Source organism: Mycetomoellerius zeteki, unplaced genomic scaffold (assembly GCF_001594055.1).
Source record: "Mycetomoellerius zeteki isolate Tzet28-1 unplaced genomic scaffold, Tzet1.0 scaffold182, whole genome shotgun sequence".
NCBI lineage: Eukaryota > Metazoa > Arthropoda > Insecta > Hymenoptera > Formicidae > Mycetomoellerius > Mycetomoellerius zeteki.
The window spans coordinates 460419-480516 of NW_017256778.1; the positions used below are offsets into that span (position 1 = coordinate 460419).

The following is a 20098-nucleotide window of genomic DNA, read 5'->3' on the forward strand; positions in this document are numbered from 1 at the left end:
TTAATTATATATATATATATGAGCTTTGCAGGATCTATTTTAAGTAAAAGACGATCTTTTTTTTTTTTGGAGGAATAGTATATCGATTTCGTGCGCAATAGGAGTCCTTAGAGAAAGAACTTCCAAGGGTGCGAGGTAATGCACCACCCGTGTCATTCCATCGGCCACCCGTCGATCGACTCTTTTCATTTCAATCTGGATACAAGCGCGCGATCGACGCCTATATCTGCGGATATAATAATATATCGCACCATGTCTAAGGGACTGTTAGGTATTCTTTTAACGTTGCTGAAACTTGATCGATATCATTTCATTGTAAAAGCTCTGACGACATGATGGTAGATGACTGGTAGAATACAAAATATAAATTTTTGTATTTTTATTTTTCTCTCGGTGTTTCTATTTTGGGAAATGTTTTTAATGAATTTCTCAACTAAAACTAACCTGAACATCAAAATATTCTTGATAGTTGAAAAAGACGCGCGAGCTCGTTGGACACATGAGACCATTCGTGGCTTACACGAGCTGCTGCCTGCCAATAGCCAGCGATCTCTTAAACTCTAATTCAGCTATAGTGGCCGACCGCCGCAAAGTGGCCACTATGGTACCTAAAAGACTCATTTTATCGTTCCGCCGCCACTGTGGAAGGAAAATAAGCAATTCCCTCTTTATTCGGTCGCGACGTAGTCGATGCGAGCGAAACGCGAGGTCAATTCGCAGTCAAGCTTCGACATTAATACTCATTTCCCCGCGGATGGAAAGCGACTGTTGTACATTTTTCATCGGTAATTCGAGTGGTCTTTCCGATTTAAAGCTATGCAAAATTATGTAAAACAGCTCGGTATTGTACAACAATATTATCGATATATTTATCTCGATATAATTATAATTTGTGACAAAACCATACATTCTTGTTAATCGAACAGTAGAAAAGTTTAAAGAGATTAAATCTAATACACCGAGTTTAGTGCGTTTTTTAAACATACTGAGCTTATAATGCTTATATCATCTGATCTACGCTAATTTATTCTGCATTTTTATTACACGATAAGTACATGAAGAGATCGGCGCGACAAATTCTATAATCTCATCTATCAACTACCTTTATATTTTATACATTAACTGAAAGGAAATGAAACTCATAAAGGGAACTATATTCGTTATTCCCCTCAGGCGGGCAGTCAGGTAAAGGTATTCTAATCTAACTCCATAGTTAATAGTTTAATCGTAGAGAATTTCTCAAAAGGAGAACTGACAAAGCGAACGCGGTACAAATGTAGATTTCGCCAAGTACTCACGTGGCAGATAGAGCTTGCGGGTTACGAGTTGTTACGAGTTGTTACGAGCCACGTGTCCACGTGGCGCTGGGGAAACACGAAAATCGGTATCGCTAATACGGACGTATTTCCGTCAAGTTTCTCGCCAGTATAAGATGAAATATTAACGATATTCAGCTCAGTTATCAGGATCGGCACGACCTTCCGATGACCTTTCGAAATTTGCTTTACTGGCCTCACGAGTTCATACCCATGTAATCAACGCACTCCGCGGGGACGCAAACGGTCCGTCAACGATCGCAAATAATCTCGAGAAAGTTTTGGATGTAACTGGTCGTCTCCGATGATCATACGTCGAGACGTTACACGAGATTTCTAACGCCTAATTTGATAATGGGATAATCTTATTACAAGAGATGCATTTACATTTACAAGTAGCTTTCCTTCTCAGTTACTAGACAGAAGTTATAACTGTTTGGTATAACTATTTAGTAACTGCTCAAAAAATGCATGAAATTTCTACCAGGGTCGTTATATATTTAAAAGAATTGTATGTAAATATTATTAACTATGATTTACTTTTGATGCTCCTACTATATTTCAAAGAAAAGAATTGCGCAAGATACGAATGACTCAATCGTATATACTAAGGATTAATATTATCTATATACACTGTATGTTAAGAAATAGAATTTTCTACTAGTATTTGTATTAATCGTAGAGTATATTCACGCTCTTTTAACAATTGCTGATTGAATTCCTAGCCGAGAATGCTTCCTACGCGAGAATTGCGAAAATACATACTCCCGGTCGATGAAATCCGCTGAGCGTGATAAAATGATCCCCTTCCGAGTGCGCCGGCCGAGTAAGGCGTCGTTGAGGATCATTAATCATGCGATTCCACCTGCGGACGAAAAAGAAGAGCGAGAATGGCATTGAGAGAAGGATCTCCAAAGCCCACGCGCGCGTTATTGTACGCCTGGCAGGTTTATCCGTCCTTTAATGCAGCCCATCGCGTCCGCCGCGTTATGCTGCTTATATACACACACTTCTCTTCGTGCCGCAATAATATAGAATAGGACTCGAAAATCGTTGCTTATTCCGCAAAGTGCGGGATTACCGTACGTTGTACGATGCCGCGTGGATACGCGAGGGAGAATACCGCGACAATGCTAACCAAACAATGTATGCCTGCGTTCTCTGTGTCGTTAAGACAGCTCCCTTTCGCGTTAGAATTTTGATGGGTTCTCGGCCGTCCGAGAGTCGAGTGGAAATGCCTCCCATGATTTTTGATCTAAGTAATCCGGGATGCACAACAATTTTTTATTCTCAACAGTAGCTGTCTACGCACGAACTCGTCGAGAGTAAAACCCTAATTCTACAATTGCGTAAGCGTAGTTATAAGTGGTTCACTGAAAGAAAGATTGGCTGCTGCAGCAAATTAGATGGTAAAATATGGCATAGCATTTTTAATTGGCTGCAACCAATTAAAAATGCTATGCCATATTTTATCATCTAATTTGCTGCAGCAGCTAATCTTTTTTTCAGTGTTGTAGTTGTAAGAATTAGCCAATCACAGTCAAATATGAGAAAAATATTCGACTATGATTAGTCAATGCTTACAGCTACAACCACTTACAACTATGCTTACACAATTGTAGAATGGGTTTAATATGAAGTAAAATAATCCTCACGTAACTAAATATTCGTATCTGCAAACTCAACTTGTCCAACGCGTTACTTTGACCGTTATTTTCTTTTGGTCGATTTGACATGAGAAGGACCAAACATGGGATCTTGTAAATACATTATTCAGATTTGTTATCGACAATCTGCGGTTCTTGGGGATATTCGCCACATGGTTGTGTCCCACGACGTTTCCTTTTCACCCTCCCTTCTCTGTCTTCCTTATCCTTCAACGTTCTTCTTCCTCCTCTTCTGTATTATAGCCGTAAATTCTCTTACCTATTTACATACAGCCTCTTTGGCGTTCGTCCGTACGATCCCGTGTGTTTACATCGATATTATTTCATTTTCCGCTAGTCCTGCTATCCCGGGACACAACGGGACCGATGCGACGTGGCGGTCTCCCATCGGACCACAATGGGGGCGTAACCTTATTTACCGGTGCACGGCCACCCCCGCTGTCTTGACCAAGATAAAGGCTATGTTCATTTACTGGTGTTTTCCTGGTGTACACTCGAGGATCGATAAACTGTAAATTCGTTTACAGGACTGGCAGTATCGCTTTGCGATTTTCTTAAATAGGAACGAGCCCGTTTACTTGATTTTCAAAAGTTACTATATGCAATTAAATTACTGGTGTATGTTTTAATGAGATTGTTTAGTATAATAAGGATTTTAGCATTTTTTTTATGCATTCCCATTTAAAGTAGACGCTGCCAAAAATCTCTTGTATTTTTACATCATCATTTTGCATTCCTCTACTTTTAGGAAGATTCTTCGAAGGATCTATCAATCCGATCTTACGACAGCGACGTTATCGTTACCGTTGTCGTTGTCGTCGTCGTCGTCGTCGCTGTTGTCGTCGTCTCTTGGCGGTTAGACCGATATATTTTCTCAGCACTCGGGACTTTCCCGTGAACAGAACACCGCGTCGCCTTGAGAACGCTAGGATCCTCTACCAGCTTCTTCGGATATATCCTACTATCGGCCATATCCACCCGGTCACGCCGGGTTGACCGCACACGTACACATGCATACAAACTCGCTTGCACTCACGTAAACCTATACATTATACAGGATAATGTTCAGGAATCACTCATTCTCTAATTCTTTCAGCCTTTTTTAATTTATTGTAATTTTTCTTGGCAAAAGATTGCTTGAAATTGTTAGCTCTATAATTGTTAACACTTATTGTGAATGTTTGTTGTATTGTGAATCATTATATGATAGTATAATATTTAATGTATTTATTTATGGTCTAAAAAGGCGCATAACTTCTGAGACATCCTGTATACATATATATACACACACACACTCATGTGTGTATGTGTCTGAGACTGATACTGGGGCCGCGAGTTTCGTTTCATCCTACTTGTTGGATAGGGTCTTTGGAGTGGCCAGAGGAAAGGACTTCTTCCTTTCTCTTCCTTCTTTCCTTCCTTCCTTCCTTCCTTGCTTCCTTCCTTCCTTCCCTCCTTCCCTCTTCCTTTCCTTCCTTCCTTCCTTTCTTCTTTCCTTCTTTCATCCCCTTCTCATCTTCTCTCCTTTTCTTCGAAACGCGTGGGGGATTGTTTGTACTCACCTCTCTTCCCATCGCTTCACCTTAGTCCTTCGGCTCTACGCCCCGCGGGAACCCGCCACCCCGTCGTCCGAAGCTCAGATTGCTTTTATACCATGGATTGATTGACAATATACTTACGTTAGCCGAGTGGACCGTACAGTTATGGAGACTGCTACACCCTCTCCGTCTTCCTGTTTCCACCCTGTGCCACCGCCGTTAAAGCGCGACCCTCTTCTGTTCGTTGGAACATCGCCGCGGGATCTTTTTACTCTTTTTTTTTTCCTTTCGTTTCGCTCTTCCTCGTTCATTCACTTGTGTGAAAGTAAGCGATTTTCGAAAGATACTATTTTTCGAACGAAAACACAAACAATTTCTTAGACAAGCATACAGTTTTACTCTCATATCCGGATGCGCCATCTGTTAACCAGATATAATTAATTATTTTTTATTAAAACAATCTGTGTGTTAAAGATGATAATATTAATCTGATAACTTCGTACAGGGCAAAAATAGTTTTAGAATGTGCCTTAAAAGAATTTTTTTTATATTGTTACAAATGGAGTTTTTATTAGAATTTGAATAAGAGAATGATTTCGCAAATATGTTGGTCTTATTATTTGTTTATCAGTATTACTGTAATTATGATTGGAGTACTTTATTTTAATCTTTATCTTGTTATATAATTAGTATTATACGGCTTATTAATTCTTTTTTCAATAAGAATGCTGTTTCTTGAAACGTAATATATTTATTGGATTTATTTTTTATGATTCTTTTGGTACTGTCTTTTGTATCCTTCGTATTGTAAATCTGTCATATGTATGCCGAAACTGATTGTTACGAACTGCATCAGACCAAAGGCGAGGCTAAGACAAAGTATGCCCTGGTGAATATTCTTTTGTACGATCTGCGACGTAAAAGATTATATCTCATAAATTCATAACCATTCCGAGCGATGACATGAATTTTCGGGGATAACTGTTTCTTCTTCCACATCAACATCTGTTATGTTAGATCTTTTTCTTTGGCAAAGAAATAGATGCAAAATGTTTTTTGATGTATTAAACGTTTGAAAATATAATTTATTATCAAGATGTGTTCACCTTTCTTAAATGCGTATATATTTTTATATGTGCGCGATAGACATTTCTTAAAAATGTTTGACAGTGAGAATTCTAATTTTTAGCAAAATATAGTAAGGAAAGCGTTAATACATAATTACAGCAAATACAATTAATTGATAAAGCGGTTTTTGCGATCCTTAAGCTTGTTCTATAATTGCGTAAGCGTAGTTGTAAGAATTGACCAATTACAGTTCCTGGCCATATTATTATGACCACCTTATCTTTTTGCACTCTTCTATTTGGTTAAATTTTAAATATATATTATGATGAATTTATTGAACAATTTTATGTCTAATCAATTAATTACAACTTGGCAGTGTTAAATCAATTATATTTTATTATAAAATACAGCAAACAAAACATGCAAAATAAATATAAATTGTTGTTAGACATGTTAATAAAGCATAAATAAATAAGTTATTATTTAAGTTATGTTTAACTTATTTATTTATGCTTTATTAACATGTCTAACGACAATTTATATATCTTACTTACCGTTATATTTTATTAATATTAACAATTTACGTCACGAGACAAAATGTTCTAAATAGAGGTTATATGTAACTGCGGCGTGGTTAAACAGTTGACACGTATCAAAATGGCGATCTATGTTAGAGTTGCATGCACAGTAATTTAAAAAACAGTATTGCCACATGAAATACAAATCTTTCTACCACTTTTTATAAAAATTTGCCAACTTATCATAAAAATATCGTAAAATTCAACAGTGGTCATAATAATGTGGCCAAGGTACAGTCGAATATTTTTCTCGTATTCGGCTGTAATTGATGAATTTTTACAACTACAATCACTTACAACTACGTTTACACAATTATAAAATAAGCTTTAACTTGATTAATCATATTGTAATAAAATGATAGTTACTATCGCGTTCTAGATAATAATATTTCTGACATTAATAAAATGATTTGTATATGTGTATGTGTGGGCATTTCGTAGTACGAAAAGTTTGTCGGCTGCACTAGACGACTTGGGATTTGTTCTGAGTACGTTTGAAGTCCGAAAGTAACCCTGCCATTCTTCGGTAGGGTAGCACTATTCAATGAATTCAGAATGCGTTTGGAGAGTCTCCAGCTCCTTCTTTGCCCACCCCTTTTTCCAGTAAAGACGTATGAATCGTCGTCGGATGGTTGCGGTTCCCTGAGCGTAGGACACTTTAGAGCTTATGTCCCCAGAATACGTAACGTGGGATTTCGGTGGCGCATTCTTTCTCATCCCTCTACCAACCTTCGTTCGTTTCACCTTTTATTTCACTGCGATTCTTTTGGACATTTCGGATATTAAAATCATCTTTCTCTCTTATGCAAACACGCCACATCTATCAGATGATTTATGATCATATTTCGGATAATTTTTATGTATCGTATGAAAATTATAGGTTTTAATAAATTAGGTTGTTATTATTGAGAATAGATGAAAACTGCCTGATAGAATATTTTACTGTATTAATGTAAAAATATAGCTATAATTTCTATCTATACATTACATCCAATACAACGAATATTTTACTTAGATGTTTTTAACAACAGTTTATATTAAATTAGAAAGCCATATTTTGTTGATCATTTCTGATTGTGACAAAACATAATTGGGTTTATTGGATGTTTGTCCTGGATTGTGTCGCAAACGAAAATGGGATGCATCGGCCACCTAAACTGCGCTTTACGACTGGTAGCGTCGTAAAACGTAATGCAAAACGTGCAAACGTTTACGAACCAACGTTCGTCGTACATAAATTTACACATCATAAGATTTCGGATTCACAAATGCATATGATACGTATTGTTTAAAAACCAATGATTTTAAATTTTATCGTAACTTTGGAATAGAAATTGTAAATTTCTAAGTGCGCGGTGTATTATGATTGATCTTTATGAATGTATGCATTCTAGCTCTTTTTCCGTATTTCATGTTATAGCATGCTGCATATAATTGCCTTTTTAATTGAAGGGATTGGCAGAATAAAAGCACAATTCTACTTAGCCCCTTTTTCCGGAGATTAGTGCAAATAAACAAGGAATTGATGTCGCTTATATTAATTAAATATGAACGTGTTTCGAATATTCTGTGGTGGTGAAAATGATATAATCTATGAAAAAAAAGGACATAAATGATTTAAAATCATTAATGAGATTTTTACCAGAAATTAAACGAAAATGGTACGACAATATAATGTGTTTTCATTACAACATATTTATGTTAAAAAATCTTACGAAAACTCATCAGATGATGATTGAACATTATTTCAATTTATTTTGTAACAAGTAAAAGTATAATGTATTTCATTTTGTATTTCTTCTAGAAGAATGTGAAAATAAAAAACATTTCTGCAATTCTTAGTTTTTTCTTTTTGTCGATTCTTACAATATTATGATCAATATTCGAAAAAAGGGACTAAGTGCATTTTTTAAATTGCAAATAACTTTTTAAATATTGATTATAATAGAGAAATATTATAACATATAACTTCTCAAAGACATCATATAAATATACATTTAATACTGTTCCTATTTGTTGTATAATAAAAAAGTAAGCAAGTTATTGTAATTTTTATCAAAATCAAGATTTTTTAAATTAGTTATTCCGCCCTTCAATTATTGTTTTGTACATCTTCTTTTATTATTGCTGTTATTTGTTTATTTTTTCTTATTTTTCTTATAACGTTATTAGGAACTTTTGTATGTGTTAGGAGCTTATTATAAATTTAATTTAACTTACAATCATTTATTATTATATGTTTGTATATATATATATATTATTACTTTTATTATAATTTCTCTGATAAAATAATATATATTTTTATCGCGAAAATGTTTTATCAAGTATAAAATACATTATTCAATAGAGATATAATAATAATAATAATAATAATTTATGATATAATAATATATCCAATATATGAGTTGATTGAGACGCTAAAAGTCCGTCATATACTCTAGGAAATTAGTCGCCGTACTCGTCGAAGGAATATACCTACAAACCTGGTCTTCTTTTTCTATCTTCACCACACCCCTGCTGATCGCTTTTCTTTCTTCGGTTAAGGGTGGCGTTGCCTCAACCTCACCCTGATCCGTAAATATTGGCGACCCCGTAACAGCTCCTCGTAAAAATCACTTGATTACAACCCCTCCCTTCATCACCCAAACATCGTTCATCAGAAAAGAACTGCAATGAAAAATAAATGCTCGTGCTTTTTTTAATAATTATCTAAAATATAGAAAAAATATTTTATTCTTGTATATATATAATTTTAATCATTATAAAGCTAGGAATTTTTTAGTTTAATTCTATCATTTTAAATTTTTGAAATAATTTGAAATAAATGGTCATAATTAGATTTAATAATCAGGTGAATTTGGTGAGTAATATAAAGTGATGATTACGAAGAAAACGTTTTTTTTTCGCTTCATATTTGAAAAATGAAAATAGCGTAGAAAGGAAGCTTAAGAGATCAATATTTTGGCTTTTTATTTATCATAGAAACAAAGTGAATTAATTTTTGACGTGATGAGAGTGCGGTTTTATGATTTTTATAAAAGTCGTAAAAAACTGAGATTGACAAGTTTACGAGTTTAAATACATTTAATTATATTGTTTATTAATTATAAATTCTGTAAAAAGTTCACAAATATCAGCCTTATTTTATCTATAAATTTGGTAAACAAATTGATTAAGCCTTCATGGTCAATTAACACTTCTAAAAAGTCACATGATGGGTACTCTGGGTTAAAATGACCCGACCCATCTTTAAAGTGTTACCAAATCGACAGTATTAGTTGTAATGATTTAAAAAAAATACAGTATATATAATTTCATCCTTTAAGAAAATGGAACAGTGGCGTTTTTGTGAAAAATTTAATTTTAACATTAAAAAAAAATCGTCAACATGTATTAGAATTTAGTGTGAAAGTTACATATACATCGTCTTTCACGCTAAATTCTAATATATGTTTACAATTTTTTTAGTGTTAAAATTAACTCTCAACACATGAGTAGGTCATTTGGATCCGGGTGAAAATTTTAGTGGGCTATTTTTGTACGGTTAATATTGCAGAGTTGAAGTAAGGGGGTAAAAAAACTTGGATCCTTTCTCTATCGAGCGCCATGATGCAATTGTTTCGTTGTTGTCTTGATGCTATAATTGTGATGCAATAAAAGTTTGCTTGGATGACTTGGACCCGTCAAATGTAAATTCGTCCGATTTTTGAAAATTCGTTTTTAGTAAGTGCCTCTTTATTAGTGCTGTATTCAAGTATATATGTTGTCTTCTTATAATTGAAACATATATTTATTGTTAAAAAAGCATTTTTGCAAAAGAGGCATCTTGGTGAAACGATCGCTCTATTTTCTCGGAGTTATAAAATCGTAAGTAAATAGTGTCGACATCATTATATATTTAATATAAAATATTTTCATTGCATTTTTTTCTTTTTTAAAGAAGAAAATAACCGACATACCTCCACTATTCTTTTTCCGAGCATGTATAATATAAAAATGCTCACTTCAGTCGCGCAAATAATACTTTTTGAAATGAATCAATATAATGTATTTTTTTTTTCTTAAAGTTCACGTTTTCCTCTTTTCAAAACATTACTTATTTTTATCCGTACCCTTTTTTATTATAAAGATATGATTTTTTGAAAAAAAACTTGATTATTGCGCTCTTTTCACAAATTGTTCTTTAATATTTTTTGGCATTACTTTTTCAATTATTATCAAAATCTTTTTATATTTTGATGTTTCGATTCTATACATTCTAGCATTTCACATTAAAAAAAAAAAATATATTTTCCATTGAGATTTGTGATAATTATAGAGCCAATCAAAAACGCCGTTGGTGACTTGGACCCAGACATGTAAATAAAGATTCTAAAACGAGACATGTAGTTGAGGATTAAATTTTTCACAAAATACTCGGGTTATTTTGACTCAGTGTGACCATGAAGGGTTAAAAAAAATGATTAAGGAAAACGTGTATCAACTACTTAAAAAAAATTAGGCATTCTCCTGCTCGTATACCGATCAAAAAATTATTTACCGTATTCGATACTTTTTACCTTACTTTTTGTGAGAATTGTGCGTGTCACTATAGTTCGATAACGTATATTGCGTTACCTACGATATTTTTTTCGGACGTAATAACAGCGCATAGCCGCTAGCCGCGCAACGCGTCACCCTCGATATTTCAATAGGCTGAAACTCGATACGATCTGATCGATAGTTCGTCCATATTGTTGCCACGGGGTGGGAACGTGCCATGTATATCGTTACGTTATGTAACCTGTTAAGTGGCTTGATGTTGTTACGGATTTTAGTGATTATTGCGTACACATTGACGGATAAATCTCGCTGCATTTCGTAATTTTATGTGTTGCGGCGCTTTAATTCGCTATTTATTTGTATTGTTGTGATGTGCATTAATTCACAACAACGATTATCATTTGTCTCAACAATATTATGAAAGCTCATATTTTATTATCTACTAATTTCGTAACGGGCACTTTCCTTATTTTTGATATTTTTTGGCGTCTAAGCCGTACGTGTGGTTTTTGTTTCAGATTTTTCTACTTGTATCACTTCTCTTTCTACGCGTATCATTATCGATTCAACGGACAATACAGCAGTTTGGCGCTAGTCACATCTTGGCTCTTTATACAGGTGAGTATATTTTGTTCATTTCATTACGCTCGAGAATGAGAAATAAATATAAGATCCATTGATTTTAAATCTTTATCTAAGTTTGAAAGATGTATCTCGATACGATCGCGTAAAGTATGATCAACGAAGAATGCGGTCAGGAATAAATTGTTTGATGAAAGTATGCGAATATAAGTACTTGGTAAGGCACAAGTATTTATGCGGTGTATTTTGGGATTAAAGTGGCGCGCCGTCGGATCGTGAAATAATCGTCTTCGCGATAAAAAAACTTCTACGGGAATAGAAAAGTTTTCTTAAGAAAAATTGCTCTTTTACGTTGAAACGGACATTGATCACGAATATTCCGTGACCTACTTGTGAATTTTAGTCGATATAGTTGGCCTAAGAACTTAGCAAAGAAAAAAATCCTTCAACAATTGAGCTGTTTAAAAATTGTATCGTACACAGTAAAAAACATTTTGTACTTATGTTAAAACGAATCCTTGTTAAAATTTTTATATTGAATTTTTAACATCCGAGTTTTAATTTAACATAATATGATTGTGTGTTATTTGAATATTTTATGATTATATAATTAAAATTTAACATTTCACAGTGTTAAAATAACACAATTTATAGGTAAGTAAACAAATAACATAAAAATAGTGTAGTTTTAAAACATAAATTCTAAGAATAAATGAATAAAATGTGTATGTTTATTTAATATATTATAAATGTTAATTTTACCGAAGAAATATTTTCTGCACAATTAGTTACATATTTTATGTGTAAAAAGATACAAAATTTAGTGTTATTTTCTCTTTGTAACAGTAAATATCTGTTAAATCTGTATATTACGTATGTTAAATATCATAGAGGTATCGTCTAAACTAAAAATGTAAAAATAGCATTTAAAATTTGAGTTAAATTTAACATTATAAATGTGTCAATTTAACATAAAATTTGTTTTTAAATTAAAGTATTACGCTTCTTGTGTTAATTTTTTACAATATTTTACATAATATTTGTGTTACTTTTTAATATATTCATCTTATGTTAAATTAACACAAAAATTTGGGTGGACCGTTTGGTACATGTGAAATGTGTTAAATTTGATACAAAATTTTTTTACTGTGTAGATATATACTTTTATCAATTCTTTCGGGATATAAGCATTTTACATGTAACATAGAATATTGTTAATTAAATGATATTTGATTTTTAGATCGATAAACGATCATTAATAAACGCTCTGTTTGCCTTTGAATAATTTATTCAAAACAACTAAGTATTGGGAAGTAAGAATAAATTAAAATCTATCAACATAAGAAAAGTGAAATTTTATATTGCTGTACTTTCTAGTATAAATCACATTTGAATTGAAATATTAAAGAAAGAATGCTGTAGACATAGATTATATTTATTATCCATGTGATTTCCATAAAATAAACGTACGCCTACAACATTAATCTTTTTCATTGTTTCCATATAGTGTTAATTAATATTAAAAACATAAAACTTTACTGTATCAAAACATATACTCTGAAATTTTATAAAAGAAACGTTGAAATAATTGAAAAAATATGCTGTTTATTTAAAAATATATATCTTTATATTTAATTCCTCAAGACTGAATAACGTTCATTTAATACGATTATATCGCAGCATTTATTATAAAATTACGTAATATACAACAATTGTGTATGTATAATATATGGAACTATCTTTTGGTTATCGATTATTGTAATTATATGTATGCCGAGCCCGTATAAAGAATAGAATGTGAGGGTCAGGTTTGTGACGCGAGTTTGCACTTGCGCCTTTAAGAATCGCGTCGAAATAGATGAGGGAAAATGGGAGCGTAATATTTTGCATGCGATCTTGTCGGCTACCGTTGAGAGTCCTGCGATTGACAGCAACCGTAGCAGGACGAAGAACGAGCCGTGCCATGGCCGTGGTCGCTTGGCTGGATAGCCTAAAGCCGCTATCGCTCAAACTTAAGTTACGTAAACGCAACCGGGACAATGCTCTTGACAGCTCGATCGATAGAAATAATTTAATGCGGCTTCTTGGTTCCTATATACAAATACGCATAAGGATACTTTAATGCGGGAATCTCGTTCTCTCATCGAGAAGGGCGTGTCCCGTTTCTTCCATTAAGAACGTAGTCCGTTTTAAGTAATCGTTAGTGAGGTATTGTCATTTTTCATTGGCTGTATCCCATTAGGAAATATATACGCTTGACCTTAAATTTTTTCTGATTTGCAATTTTGTGATTATTTTATTAATCATACTACTATTGTTTTCTATGGGCGAGCATAAAATTATTATTACTTTCGTTTATTGTCAGTATCGTATTACATTGTATCACATTCGTGACAAAATTTATATAGTGCAGATTTTTTGTTCTTTGCATTTTGCGTAATTTGACGTAGTTATTAGTTATAATTATATACGTTTCTCTCTACATTTAAGTGAAGTATCTATCGAGTTACAATAAACGATCGATCGTAATAGAACATTTGCTATAAGCCGCTGGAATTTTAGAAACAAATTTGCCTGCTATGCCAATAATACGGTGGGTAATCTGATTGGAGAGCGTACTTTGATAACGCAATAACTTATAATTAGATGATCGCGATGGCCGTATTAACAGGTATTATTATAACGGCGTTACGATAGATAGCCGCTACGTTAATAACTACATTCGATATGTACTGTGTACATTTCATGCGTAAAAACTGAATACCATTAAAGTTTAATGGAGTGGTTAATTCACTCGATAAAAGGTGTAAATGCATCACGATGCTGCATCATTACGCGCTGGGGAAAAAGATTACATTATTATGTCGTATTCGCCATTCAATTGTTGAACACATTTATTACACGATCATTTTTAGAATTATAGTCTATTTTAAAGAAGACTTATCGAGGCGGAATAATTTCGGATGAAATTAGTATACATTCTAAATGTGAAGTGTATTGTACGAAAAATTGCAATTCTTATTATATTGCTACAGTAAAAAAATTTGTGTATTTGTGTTGAAAACGGTCCACTCACGTTTGTGTTAACAGTTTGTGTTGAATTTTTTAACATATTCGAATGTTAATTTAACATAGTGTGATTATGTTATTTAAAGGTTTTTTGTGAAATTGATATTCAATGTTTCTTAGTGTCAAAATGACAAAATTTATGAGTAAGTGAACAAGTAACATAAAAATAATGTGCTTTAAAACGTAAATTCTAAGACAAATAAATGCAATATGTGTTAATTTAACATATCATAAATGTAAATTTTCTGAAAAAAAATTGTTCCCACAGTATGCTTGTAAACTGTGTCGATGTTATCTTTCTTTGTATTTATTCTCTTACATAATATTTGTGTTACCTTCTAACATATTCATCTTGTGTAAAATTAACTCAAAAATTTGAGTGGACCATTTGGGATATGCGATTTATGTTAAATTCAACACATTTTTTCTAACTGTGTATAAAATAAATTAATAGTTATTTCAAAATATAATCCATAATATATTTCGGATATTTCAGATTATATCTCTTAAAATTTAAGATTAATGTTTAATGTTATTATTACAATAAGAGCATTGTTTGTTCTTATTATTATATACGATCATTATAACATAGTATAATTTGATTCAGTTTTTTTTGTTTCATGATAAAAAAATGTGTTATCATGGTTATCGAATATATGTATTATATGTGACATAGCAATTTCTCTTATAAACGCATAGATAAAATAATATATCGGCACATTTGAGAACATAATCGAATATGCTTTACAAGTAGAGTGCGACTTAAGCCATTACGTCGATGATGACAGTCTTTGCTCGACAGGCGGATTACGGGTTCGTTAATATGATCGATGGCTTAACGAGCGACAATTATTTCCTGGGAACGAGTTCACGAATACCGCGCAGCGGCAAAATTCGAAAAGCCCGGGGGCACGTCGGCCGAGAATCGTTTTGATTCCCGGATGGCAAAGCTCTCGTCGGCTGTTGCTGTAGGTCAGAGTTCAGCCGATTAACCCGGCGGCGTGATTATACGCCGATTCGATATCGATGTCATTGGCGTTGATTATCCGCCAAACGAAAACTTGATATACTCGGATCCCGCTCTCGTTCCCGCAATCCCTCCTATATTCCACTCTCCGTCATTCTTTCCTATCCACCTTGAGATCCACTCCCGCTCTTCACCAATCTTTCTATCAGTCTTCTTTTTCTCAAACAGTGCGGAATCGTTCCGCTCTAGCCGACGAATCACCGAGAATACCATTTCCTCCGCGTCGTTGACAGGTGCCCAGACCCCGAGATATCTATTTTCCATATCCAGGATTTTTCTTCTCGCTCATCCACTCGTCACCTTCGCTCTCCAACATACACATTATTTGTTCATGTTAGATTTTTCAATCTTGAAAAGAGAAAGCATCAAAATAAATACATTTTTCATTGGTACACTTTGTTACATCTCAATTCCAATTGCACGAGGTACGTCGCTCTGTTTAATCAAGAGACGTCCTTAAACTATCTAATGAAGCAATAGACTATTTTTAGGAATAGAGAATTTGATTCTACGGCATATGCGTGAAGCTGCGTTATTGCGATCGTTACGATCAATACGGATCGGTAGAGACAAGGTTCGAAGCGATTGCGGAGAAAGAGAGCGCTGATATAGAACGAATTTGGCGAATTTCCATATAAATTTGCTAGGCGCGAGCGGCTCACATACACCGAACGAACGAGTGTATAGATCCACGTGTGCCGCGAGATACATATATCTCGCGAGATGAATTCTTGTTTTTTGTTTCTCCAACAGTGTCCGACATAGACGCGCGAGGAATGGCGAATTCTTGCGGCGACATACAAAGGACAAAACTCTTATGTGTATTATACAAATATTGTTTTTTTATTTATTGTTTCAGCACTCAATGTTATATTTCTTTCATCACTATGAGCTACCAGTGATTCTGCAACAGGCGCAGCTTCAACAATTGCTATTTCGTAATCATATTCAGCCTCAACCTCAACCAGCGACGCCCAACACGGCTCCAACTACCCCGGGTCCAGGATCGTCGCCGTCGTCGTCATCGTCACCGTCAGCGGCACCTTCACCTTCGTCGAGTCCGAATCCGTCGACACCTACGACGGAACAGACACAGCAAAATTATATTACCGAGCTTTCTCAGCTCGATTTAGAACCTAGCAATATAGAGGCACAACATACGAATGTGGATACGAATGCACAACAAACATCCATGGCAACGACGGCCGATCGTCGAGATGATTCTGTTCGAGGTACGTCGTCGATTTTAATATTTTTATCTGTTGGCATTATTTTTCATTGAACCACCGGCTACGAAATGATACTAAAAAAATGTGATTAAAAAATTTGATTTAAATTTAATTAGTGGCAATTTTTTAATATAGTTGTAAGCTAAATTTATATTTCTAGAAGTTGTTTTCCTTATATATATATATATTTATTTTTTATTTGAAAAGAAATTGTGAATGGATTAAGTAAAATTTAATTTCCTAGCGTTTTAAAAGAATTAAACGTATCATTGGATATTGTATATTTAATCGAATTTCGATACCCAACATACTGTTTCTGTAAATTTGTGTAGAGGAGCAAATTAAAATACATTAATTGTACATTTAATTATATGTACATATATACCTATTTCAACTTTTATACAACAATAGGAAAAAACTTTTCTCTCTATAACGCTTGCACTTGCACGAGCGAGTTTAATTTTATGAAGCATATTAGGATTTATACGTTATTAGGAATGACGAGAAAAGTTGTATACATAACATAATAGCTCAAATGACAGGCCGATAGAAAAATGATTCTTGGGGATTTAACCTGATATCAGAGAAATATATTTGAGTAATTTTTGAGATATCATATAACCTATTGTAATCGTCAATAATTCCGTGATTACGCATTCCGTATGCCGGTTCGTGAAACGCGTGCGTTTCATCGGTTTAGAGTTTTGAGTGAGCACTTTGTAGATCCTGTGTCACTGACACTCGTCGCTTTGGAGCGCCTACATAGTTTGGCACGCGATACCGCGCTATCGTGTTTCAATTCGACGATCCAACTAGCACTGATTATTTTTCTGGGCTTTTAATTTCACCTCTCGTTTCACGTTCGTGGCTCGGATAATCGATAATCGTTTTAACACGCGCGCGAGCGTTATGTCGGAAACCAGTTTATTTATAACTGTGGTTTGACTTACAGTTGCGCGCTGCATCACATTTATACTGTATCGACCGTTTAACTTTTATTACGGATATTTGTTACCATCTTTGATATAAATATATTTCTTCATGGCATTTGATATATAATAAAGAACAATCTTGCGTTAAATCGCAGTGTCGGAGGACACAACAGTGTCCGCCACATCGACTTCCGTTGCAAAGACGGAAGCGGTTCCCTCAGCGTCCAGAGCTACGAGTTCGCTCACCGATACTTCCTCCTCCGAAGGCTTCGAGGTCATTGAGTCTGCTGAGGTGGCGAAGGAAGCGTCTGTCGAAGACAAAAAAGAACATTAGACTTTGACTATGACAACTGCGTGGCAGTCAGAGCACAGAGTGTATCATTTTCGTATGACTGCTTCCGTTGAAAATTTCTTTTCACAGGAAATCGGCGCAATTATTTTGTCACAGAACTTAACTATAAAGCAGTATGGTCTCTCTATGTATGAGAATGCATAAGTTAACACGTGTTCGACGTTTCGATGTTTAATTTCAATAAAATGAGAATGAAGTTATAAACCGATTCTTTGAAAATGTCATAGGTATCACGCTTCGAGATCAGACCCTCTGCACTCTTCGTCTTTTGAAAATGTTAGAGAAACACCTGTCGGCGAAACCGCTAAGATTGCAATTTCTAAGTGCAACAATTAGGATGCCTCTGAATATTCTTTCATTTCTTTTTTCGTTCATTCCACACATGTACTATGATCTACCGGAATAGAGAAATGAGATCGTAGGTAGCAAGTATACTCACGAGTAAATTTTTGTATTGAACAAAGGGTTGTTAGAGAGGATGAGACTATTTCTTCGGTTTATATTATGATAAATGTATTAATTATACATCAATAATGTTCGATCAACCGACATAACTAAAATAAATAAATTCGTAGATGATTATCACGCGATCGATTGCAGCGTTTTCTCTTTTTCTCAATAATATTTTTTGATGCTCGATTACATTTGCTCGATTAGACTATGGCTTAAGAGATAATGGAATAAACATGCAGTCGAATTTTGACCAAGACGAATATTTTGAAATTACTGAATACTCGTGTAATGATGTAAAAAAAAAACTGTTTGGCTGCGTAAGAATTTCCTTGATATAAATTCATGCGTGGCTCGTAATCTCGCGCTCAATAGCAAGTCATTTTGATGACAATGCTGTATATGAGGACATAGCGAGTTACTAAATAGAATCGATAATATATCTTTCATATACCTTTATTTTTCTTTATCCATAGTATATTTTATAGCGTGTTTAGGATCGAATCTTTTTCGAATATTTTGCTCATTTCACGGGCATTTCTAACTCACTATTTTATAATTAACCAATTATTAATTTTACGCAGATTTAATTAGTTTAATTAGTTAAGTTGCAATTGTCACCTGCTGGAATGATAAAACGTTGCGAATTATTATAACGATAAAAAAAATGGGAAGAGAAGAAAATATATAAATCGGAAAAAAACAATTTTTGACGGAATCGCCGATGACGTATTCTCCACCTTGATGCGTTGTTACTTAAGATTAATAATAATCGTTATAGTGTAAGTTTACGCTATTACAATATAATTTGTCCGTTTCGGAGATTTGTATGACATTTAGTGATATATATTCCATATAATATCATTGGCAAGTGAAGTGGTATGTTTTCTATTATATGGACTGTGACATGTATAGAATATTGAAACAATTCATACAAAAAAAGTAAGATAAACTAGCACACACATTGGAGATCGATGTTAGTAACAAATGATGCGTATATATTTATCGCGTACTGTTGATGTAATTTATTGATCTTGGCATATTAGCGTATTAATAAATGATATTCTGAGCTAAGTGATATTTTGATGAATAACAATAATGAAGAGAAAAAAAAAACAATTGCGCAGAATTGTACAAATGTGCTCAGTTAAGACAGATACAAGGAAATTCGAAGAGAAGATCATTTAAGAATACTATCGACTGTAAAATCTCCAATTGCTTTTTGTTGTTTTTCGAGTTACATTTGTAGACGAGCGCTTCTGTAAAATATTTTTTTCCATTATTTACATATCGTATATATATTTTTTGGTTGTATATATTATCAAATAATATTGTTATTATGATCCCTATTGTGCTACTATTACTGCTGTTATTATTAGATTATAAATAAATGCAGAGATCTTATTCTATGTTTCGTCTTGATTTATTATCGATTCGACGTTTAACTCACCTCATCCCTATGCTATCGCGTCGCTTCGAACAGCACGGCAAATTCGAGATTTAAAAGCGATTCTTGCGAAATTGAAATTGATTGTTCAACTTGGAACGTAAGGCGGAGGATGCGCGGTGGATTGGGAGAACTGCGTTGGATTCCGTCCAAGTCGTGTGGATGGGATTGGCGGGGGAGGACAAACCGAAATAGACAAATAGACACTGGTATCCCTTTGAGGGAATCAAACAGGTGGCGTGGAATACGAAGATAACACGATAGAATGGAGAGAGAGAGAGAGAGAGAGAGAGAGAGAGAG

General features: G+C 34.0%; 1 protein-coding gene across 2 annotated transcripts in view; it reads left to right on the top strand.

The window, feature by feature from the left end:
* Window positions 1-20098, top strand: part of LOC108721758 (membralin) — a 66064-nt gene that overhangs the window by 41050 nt on the left and 4916 nt on the right. The window contains exons 10-12 of one of the 2 annotated variants that reach the window (XM_018446494.1): window positions 11228-11327; window positions 16247-16619; window positions 17704-18836. In XM_018446494.1, the coding sequence (XP_018301996.1) occupies window positions 11228-11327; window positions 16247-16619; window positions 17704-17882 (652 nt within the window). In that variant the 3' untranslated portion in view covers window positions 17883-18836. Of the gene's footprint in view, window positions 1-11227; window positions 11328-16246; window positions 16620-17703; window positions 18837-20098 lie in introns of those variants that run through there. The other variant, XM_018446495.1, reaches the window with a different exon arrangement.